This window comes from Macrobrachium nipponense, chromosome 40, assembly GCF_015104395.2.
Source record: "Macrobrachium nipponense isolate FS-2020 chromosome 40, ASM1510439v2, whole genome shotgun sequence".
Classification (NCBI taxonomy): Eukaryota; Metazoa; Arthropoda; class Malacostraca; order Decapoda; family Palaemonidae; genus Macrobrachium; species Macrobrachium nipponense.
This window is the reverse complement of record NC_061101.1, coordinates 24,469,447-24,477,520: the sequence shown is the minus strand read 5'-3', so window position 1 is coordinate 24,477,520 and position 8,074 is coordinate 24,469,447. Positions and strand designations below refer to the sequence as shown.

General features: G+C 37.8%; 1 protein-coding gene and 1 long non-coding RNA gene across 2 annotated transcripts in view; both read right to left on the bottom strand.

Moving 5' to 3' along the window:
• Nucleotides 1-3,582: 3,582 nt before the first annotated feature.
• Nucleotides 3,583-6,915, bottom strand: LOC135212321 (uncharacterized). Its single transcript, XM_064245733.1, has 4 exons — nucleotides 6,429-6,915; nucleotides 5,262-5,420; nucleotides 4,884-5,033; nucleotides 3,583-4,177 (listed from the first exon to the last, which is right to left on the bottom strand). The coding sequence occupies exons 1-4, from the start codon at nucleotides 6,528-6,530 to the stop codon at nucleotides 3,974-3,976; spliced, it is 615 nt and encodes a 204-aa protein (XP_064101803.1). The 5' UTR covers nucleotides 6,531-6,915; the 3' UTR covers nucleotides 3,583-3,973.
• Nucleotides 6,916-7,263: 348 nt separating this feature from the next.
• LOC135212320 (uncharacterized) overlaps nucleotides 7,264-8,074 on the bottom strand; it is a 3,993-nt gene continuing 3,182 nt past the window's right edge. The window contains exon 4 of the long non-coding RNA XR_010313864.1: nucleotides 7,264-7,533. This is a non-coding gene — a long non-coding RNA (uncharacterized LOC135212320). The remainder of the gene's footprint in view (nucleotides 7,534-8,074) is intronic.

Sequence of the window (8,074 nt, the reverse complement as noted above, 5' to 3'; positions counted from 1 at the left end):
TCCAACAATAATCAAGCTGATAGGTTAAACCAACTGGCGTCCCTAGGCCACGTAAGAATATTCTAATCCTTCCGGGCCAGCCCCATGGAGGAGCTGTTAAAATCAGCTCAGGTTGGTCTGGTTAAACTAAGATAAAACTTAAACTTTTGGTTATGATTTTTTTTGGTAATTGATTTTCCTTCCGGACAGTTCCACCTTTCAGATTCCAGGTCGTTAATTCTCTCTACATTTTCTGGATTCTTCATTCCTTCTTATGTTCCAACCACTACCAAATTCCCCTCGTTTTCACTTCTTTCTTTCTCCCGAAAGGTGGTGGAAAAACTGGCCCCACCAGTGCTTGGGGTGGCAGCCTAAATTCATGAAATCAAATCAGTCCAAAGTCCTTAGTGCGATGGTCGTTGGTTTGGAAGAGAAACCATCTCAAGCATTCGAAAGTGTAATAATGCACAAGTAAAAATGCTGACGTGGAAATGTATTGCAGAAGAGAAAAAGAATGGTAAAAAAAGACGTAAATAAATCAAAATTGACAAGCTGTCGATTCCAAAACAACGCCATTCTTAGATGATAACTGAATCTACATACTTTCCAGTGGAATCCGATTGTTTTTTTTTTTTTTTTTTTTTTTTTTTGTATTTACGATCAGTAAAAGTTTTTTGTCAGTTTTTTATATTTTATTTTGAGAAATAAACGATGTATATTGACTCCCGTCCAATCTTTTGAACGTTATCTAAATGCATGCAAATAAAACTGCTATTGAATTTGTTTAGATGATTTGCCATTCGCTAAACGTATCTCCGATACATTGGATTTCCGGTCAACAAAGAAACGGCATCGGGTCACGAAGCCATTCCACCCGATATCGTCCACCTGAACAATTTCCTTCGAATTCGCTTAAATCTTTCGTCGAGGAGGTCGAGTCTTACAGGCAAATCAACGCGGAATATAAATCCCCTCTCGCTTTCTCTTTCTTACGCGAAAGGACGATTTGAATACCTTCAAACAAAAGACCATTGTCCGCAAAAGCTACGGTATAATTGGGGCGAGTTAGGCTATCGAGCAGATGGAACCATTTGCGGGAGAGCGGAAGTCGCCGCTGTTTTAACACTTTAAGGACGACAATTGACATCCCAGAAATTGCATGCAATGCGAGCGTTTGAAATATTGATAGCAATAACCTGCAGCTAAGTTGATGGGCATTTTTGTGTTCTTGCATAAAGGCAAAAGATAACGTCCATCGATAAACCGGCAGATGGCTATTCTCGATTTTTTAAAGTGATTTTTAGGTTTTTTATTCGCAGTGAACCGTTCCAGTAAACGCATGCCATTCTGGGGTAATTCTTGGCCATGATATTTGTTTTATTCAGAGTGAGTAGTTCCAGTAAACATTCGGGTATTTGAGATCATTACCGTTTAAATGCAAAGTTATTCTATGACCCTTTTATTTAGCTTGCTTTTTGTCTGTTTGTTTGTTTAATAGTCTTGGTCAAATCTTGTAACTCAATTTTCGACCTGTTCCCTTAGACCGATGGACGTGAAATTTTGCGTGGTTACTCAGTAGGTCAGCAGTGACCTCTGGTGACCCTACAGTGACCTTTCTCCATATCTCAGGATTTGTATGAAAAACTTAGGATTTCTCACAAGTTCTTTGACTCGGTAGAATAATTTAGTAACTCTGGGGATTTTTCAAACCTTTGGCTCGACAGGATAACAGTTTTGTTAACTGAAATCATAAAACGGTTACAATTTCTGTCAAAACAAAAAGTATAAAATGAAACAAAAAAATTTTAAAACACGCTTTTCTTAAAATGCACTAAAAAGTGAAACATAAATGTTTTGAGACCCGGATTTTCTTATAAGACACCAGGATTTTCTTACAATTAATCATGTCCACAAACTCATATTTCTTTTCTTGTAGCATTTCCTGTCATGTTTGGCGCCCACGCTTTTATTTTTGTAGACATGATTAGTAAAAAAATCCTGGTGCGTCTCAAAACATTTATTTTTCACTTTTTAGTGCATTTTAATAAAATCCTATTTAATTTTTTTAATTTTTATTTTTATTTTTATATGCATGATGTCTTATGCTTCTATAAGAAAATCCTGGTGCGTCTCAAAAATTTATTTTTAACTTTTTAGTGCATTTTGATAAAATTCTATTTAATTTTTTATTTTCATTTATATTTTTATATGCATGATGTCTTATGCTTCTAGTAAGAAAATCCCGGTGCGTCTCAAAACATTTATTTTCAACTTTTTAGTGCATTTTGATAAAAGCGTATTTAATTTTTTTTTATTTTAATTTTTATTTTTATATGCATGATGTCTTATGTTTCTGGAAAGGCGAGTGGTTCCTTTCCGAAATTTTGAATTTCACCACATCTTTCAAACCCTGTAGACATGTTATGGTTGACGGGGATTTGTTCAACATACGTTTTGCAGGGAGTTACAAGGGTGAGGATGTCTCAAAGACTTATTAGTCCATCCGAGGAGACCTCGTGTGCTCACTTATATACTGGAACAGGTTTTACTGTTTATTCACAGTGTCCTCCTAATGATTTTGTCTAGCTGTCTTTTAAACTCTTCCACATTGTTGTTGTTTACAACTTCTGGTGGCAGTTTATTCCATGTGTCACATATATTTTGACTTGAGCATTTGTCATTCCGTGGCCCCTTGACGGAAAGGGTTGTAGGATCGAAAACCCAATTTTTCTGGGCACCCACTCACTCCCGATTATCGGTCCTCACTGCCTCCCCCACCTCACAAAGAGGACTTACTTGACGCTCTGCTCGTGTCTAGCTCCGTCATTTTCTGGTTCATGTAGTAGACTTTCCAACGTGTTGTCCTCGCCTCTCAACAATCTACCCAGGTGGTACTCGGCTCATCGTAGACATTTGGCTAAACTGCTTTGTTCACGCTCAGGGAGTCTTCTATTGGACTTTATTCTAAGTCATACCTAGGGCTTGACAATTCCTTTAACACTTTCAGGTTGTATATGGAGCTCCGTAACGGGTCGAGGTGCTGGAAGGTACGGTCAGTTGCACGGCTGGGTAAATGAATCCAGATATTAATAGGTGGCATATATATTTATATATATATATATATATATATATATATATAAAATATAAATATAAAACACACACATATAATAATATATACATATATATATATATATATATATATATATATAATATATATGTGTGTGATATATATTATATTAAATATAAGATAATGTAAAATACATAATTTGTGTTTGAATATTTATACTTCTTTAAGTATATATATATAATTATATTATTACTAGTATATATATATATTATATATATTATATATATCATTTGCGTTTGAATATTTATATATTTCTGTAAATTGGACAATTATGTACATCATATATTTAACAATATAATATATATATATATATATATATGTATGTATATATCATATTTACATATATATAGTACATATATATCATCTGCGTTTGAATATGTAAGTGGACAGTAAACAAAAAACTATGACGACTAACTCCTTTTACAACACAACAAAGAAGATTGTCATATAGAGAATCACAATTAGATATGGAAAATAGTTTATTGGGGATAACAATTAATTACAGTACATCTTTGAGAAATAAACAAGGTTTTCGATTCAAGCGTAGCCATAATCATTATGTAATCCTGCTTCACGAAATATCATCACCATAAGTTGTTCGTCAGTGTTTCAACTCAGATGTAGTTTAATTCGAAACAAAAGTATTTATGTTATTTTCATGTGAATGTTTTCCCTACGGAATAAAGTTCAATTTAAATCAATGAATCAACTGTCACTGCTTATCGACCTGGCAACAAGAAATAGCGAGAGAGAGAGAGAGAGAGAGAGAGAGAGAGAGAGAGAGAGAGAGAGAGAGAGAGAGAGAGAGAGAGAGAGAGAGAGATAATGACAATCGATTGTATACAGTAGAGAGGAACGGTTGCCTGTTCACCCATTAACGAAAGCCCCTTCGCGATTATCTTCGAATAACGAAGCAGACGACATAGACTCCACGAGAAAGGCACCGATCGAGACCAGCCATCCTATGGCGCAGATGAAGAAGATGCCTTGCATGTGGTCCAGGCTTAACGGGACGCTGGTGCTCTCTTTCCTGCCGTCTGAGTTCGATTCCTCCGTGCCTCCCTCCGAGTTCTGTTTGGATGACAGCGAAGAGGATCCCAAGATATGTATGAGTTTGGCGCAGATGTGCATTTACAGGATATATTGAGATAAGTTGATAGGCATTTGTAATTCTTTAAAATAATAGGCTGTTTCCCGTAATGGGGCTCCAGATTTAAGGACAAGCATCATTGTAACACTCATCGTGTAATTGTTGAATCATTACATCGTAATAAAAAGCACTCTAGGAAAGAGATGTTAAGGTGAGTCCACACGGTCGAGGAATGTCCGACGGACAAACATTGTTCCCATATCATAGGCGAAGCAGGATGATCATGACATCATAAGTGTTGAAACGATGGAAGTAGATCTGGCAACAAACGGTGGTACCATAGGTTGTATACCAGTGTGTTTACTATGCTCACAAGGCAAAGACCAGCAGACAATTGTTAATTGGTAACAATGTGTGTCTGTCGGACATTGTTCGATCGTGTGGACGCACCTTTAGGCATACAGAAATATCGTACAGTACACTATAAGAGCCCCATTGAGCATTTAGTGCACCTGGCGTGTATGAAGCATGGCCTCTTTGGCAACAATGTTAAACAAGGTGTCTGTCAGGATAGATTTGGAATCCTTTTCTGAAGGCCTTCAACGTCCAACGGCTAAGAAAGAACCATAACAAATTAGCGATGGATAAAAAAAAAAAAAAAAAAAAAAAAAAAAAAATCGCCCTAACCTGTGCTGATGCTGCCAGACGTATGGAGTCGAGGAAAAATCTTCTTATGAGTCCGCCAGACAGAAGCCTACCAATGATCTTGTCAATCTTTCCTTTCAGTGGTGAGTGTCTCTGGAGTGCCATGGCTACTGGGTGAGAGGACAGACATTCCTGAAGAGATGAGGGATCCTCTGATTAATGATATTTAGTATGTATGTATATCAGGTGACCTTTCAGAGATGAGAAACTAAGGGAAAATCAGTTCAAAAGTGGCGATTTGCTCCCATAGAAACTCACAACTCTGAGGCAATTTCTCTAAAAATTTCATCCACGTAAGAAAGTCACATTCTAGTCGCATATAATGAATTTTGTAAATGCTCGCTTCAACTTTATGATTACCTTCATTATCCGCAGAGAAGCCACGCCCCTTTTTGTGAATTTTGTAATAATTGTGTATTCCAAGTAACCGTGATTATCGATGAAGACGCCTTTCCCCTCTTGGACCAGTCGGAATATATCCTCAAATTCCTGGTGCACCTGGTAGCTGTCGGCCATAATCTGGAAATGAGGAAGCCATAAACAAGGAATAATGGCATGCTGTTGACGAATTAGATATGTGTATTTCCAGTGATAGAAGTTCACTCTCGACGTGGTTTGGAAGTCACGTAAAGCCATTGGTTCCATGCAATGTTGGTCACCATACAAACAAACAATCACCCAATCATCCACTTCTTTTACCTCTGTTGGCTCTTGTGAGCATTGGTGCTCATACCAGGGTTATAAGTTCTGTTGCAAGTTTTTGTGTGTTTATATTTGGGGTGAGATTGATACCTCATCCTCACACCCGACTCCCTTGGTCTGCCGAACTCTTTAAGATATGATATTCGGAATGACCTTGCTAGGCCATCTGCACTAATACTCAGGGACACCCATATATCAAGGTTTGTTGTAGGCACGTTGCTAGGTAATCACTGAGACTCGGTGATTCCCATACCAGACTTACCAAGTTGTGTTGTTTCTTAGCATTGATAGTTTGGAGGAACTTGCAGGCCTCAAGCCCACTAACCTATACAGTTGGTCCAAGAGGAGTTTGTATCAATGGCACTGAGTTCAAGAGAAATAAACCAAGATGAAAACTAGTCTCCGAATGTAAGACAAAACTGCAATGGCCATCATCAGTGATATCAGTACAAATTCTGTCAAAAACTTGTTAGTCATATAAACATCAGGGTTTGGTGCAGTTCAGAAATGAATCCTTCTGCCAAGTTCATAAATTATCGTTGAGCTTCGAAGACAACTTAGAATTTTCTCAAACAGTATCGTAAAAAAAAAGTTTCTTTTTCAAATCGATTTTGATGAGGGTAGAAAGATAGATGCGACTGTTGGCAATCAACGTTTTAGGAGTTACTTTCTACAGATCTTATGAAAACACAGACAAAATCATTGTATTTTTTGAGTGGTGTCTATTAAGATAGATGCAGTTGGTACACACAGACGCCTAGGAACTTAGTTTTTAGAAGGATATTATAATAACATGAGAAATATGATCAAAATGTCCATACTGACCTGGAGATTTGTGTCTGGAGAAGAGCGAAGCATTTCCTGGTAGTATTTATCCACACCAATGACGAAGACTCCTGATTGTGGAAGTTCTTTGATGGCTTCCATTCCGACTGGAGGCCTCTCCACCGTCAGGAAAGCTGTTAGGTTAGTCGAATAGGCCAGAGTGAATATGAAGCAGTAGATGGACAAGAATGCGAGGTAGATCTGTAAGAGGCGAAGGGAAAAGGATGAGAACTGTATCTTTCAGTGACTGTTTCTTTCTTTCTACTGCCTTGCTTTGGAATTTTCTATTCTGTGGAGCTTGCAAGGCAACCTCATGGCTTTTGATGTGGTCTGGAACAACAGAGATAGTCCTGCTAACAGAGTAACCCTATGTTTTTCTGGTTGCAACTAAAATAATCTATCTACAGGAATATACAATCCGTGTTTAAGGTCCCCAGCCTCTTATCAATGGGTCCTATATGATTATGCAGAATGAAGAAATCATGCTCTGAACTTCGGGTGGTACGTAATCTCTGGTGTTCTGCATGGTAGTGTCCTTGTACCATTATTTTTTATCGCGATTTGTGATTTGGTCAGCATAAGCTTATTGTTCATCCAGATAATGCTGTTATCTAATCTTTTGAGTGTAGATTGTAATTTTTCAGTTTCTCAACACAGATTTACCATTACAATCAAGAACTTGAATGAACCCACCCTAATTATAGAAATTTTTGTTGGGCGGTTTGGGGAGCAAGGGTGTGGCAAAAATTGACCTTCACATAAACAATTTATCATTAAATGTTTCCATAAGGTACTAATAAAACTTTGTCATTGCTATCTTATTACAGAACATGCCGTAGCTATTTTTCTACACTTTACTGTTGTTAATTTCATAATTGGATTGTTCCTACTTTCGAAAATGAAGTGGTGGGTGGGAGGTGGGGGAGAGGACGCCAAATGAGTCCCCATTTCCACCCAGGCTATGACCACAAAAGGGAATATTGCCATTCTCTTACCTGAATGCTTCGTCTGCACTGGAGCACGCACTGATCCCGCGGCGACGTGCATTCCATACGTCTGCAGCCAACTGTACGAGAGCCGGGTGAATGCCTTGTCACTCTTAGGGCTGTGGAATCGAAGAAATATATGACATATATTTTTTAGCTTTCATGAGAATTTACTAATTAATGATATAAGGCGTGGAAATCAACGTAGTGTTTGGGGTTGACATCATGAGAATTTACTATCTTCTTAATTCAAAGTATGCGGAAGTTGGGTGAGAAAATACCGTAAATTGTGCTAATACTCTTATTTAACTTCAGGATCGGACGGAGAAATCTCGATTAAAAGGTAAGGGTGCTGCCAACAGAACCACAAAGTTAAAACTTGCGGTTTAATACAGTATCTAAGGAATTAGCAGGGTGGGCTGCTCAACTTGTATGCCAGGTTCCATTTTTTTTTTGCCTGTGACTTAATTGGCGGAACCCTTTTCTTCTAGTCATGAGTCCTTGGCTGGGTCATAGTTTAGGATATAATTGATTATTATTATTATTATTGGTTACACGTATTTTGTTTTCTTCATGGAGTCCTTGGGACGACAAACAAGTAATTCATGAGAGAGCAATTGCTGATGCCCGTCAAGACTTCGTACCACTTACCAAATCCTA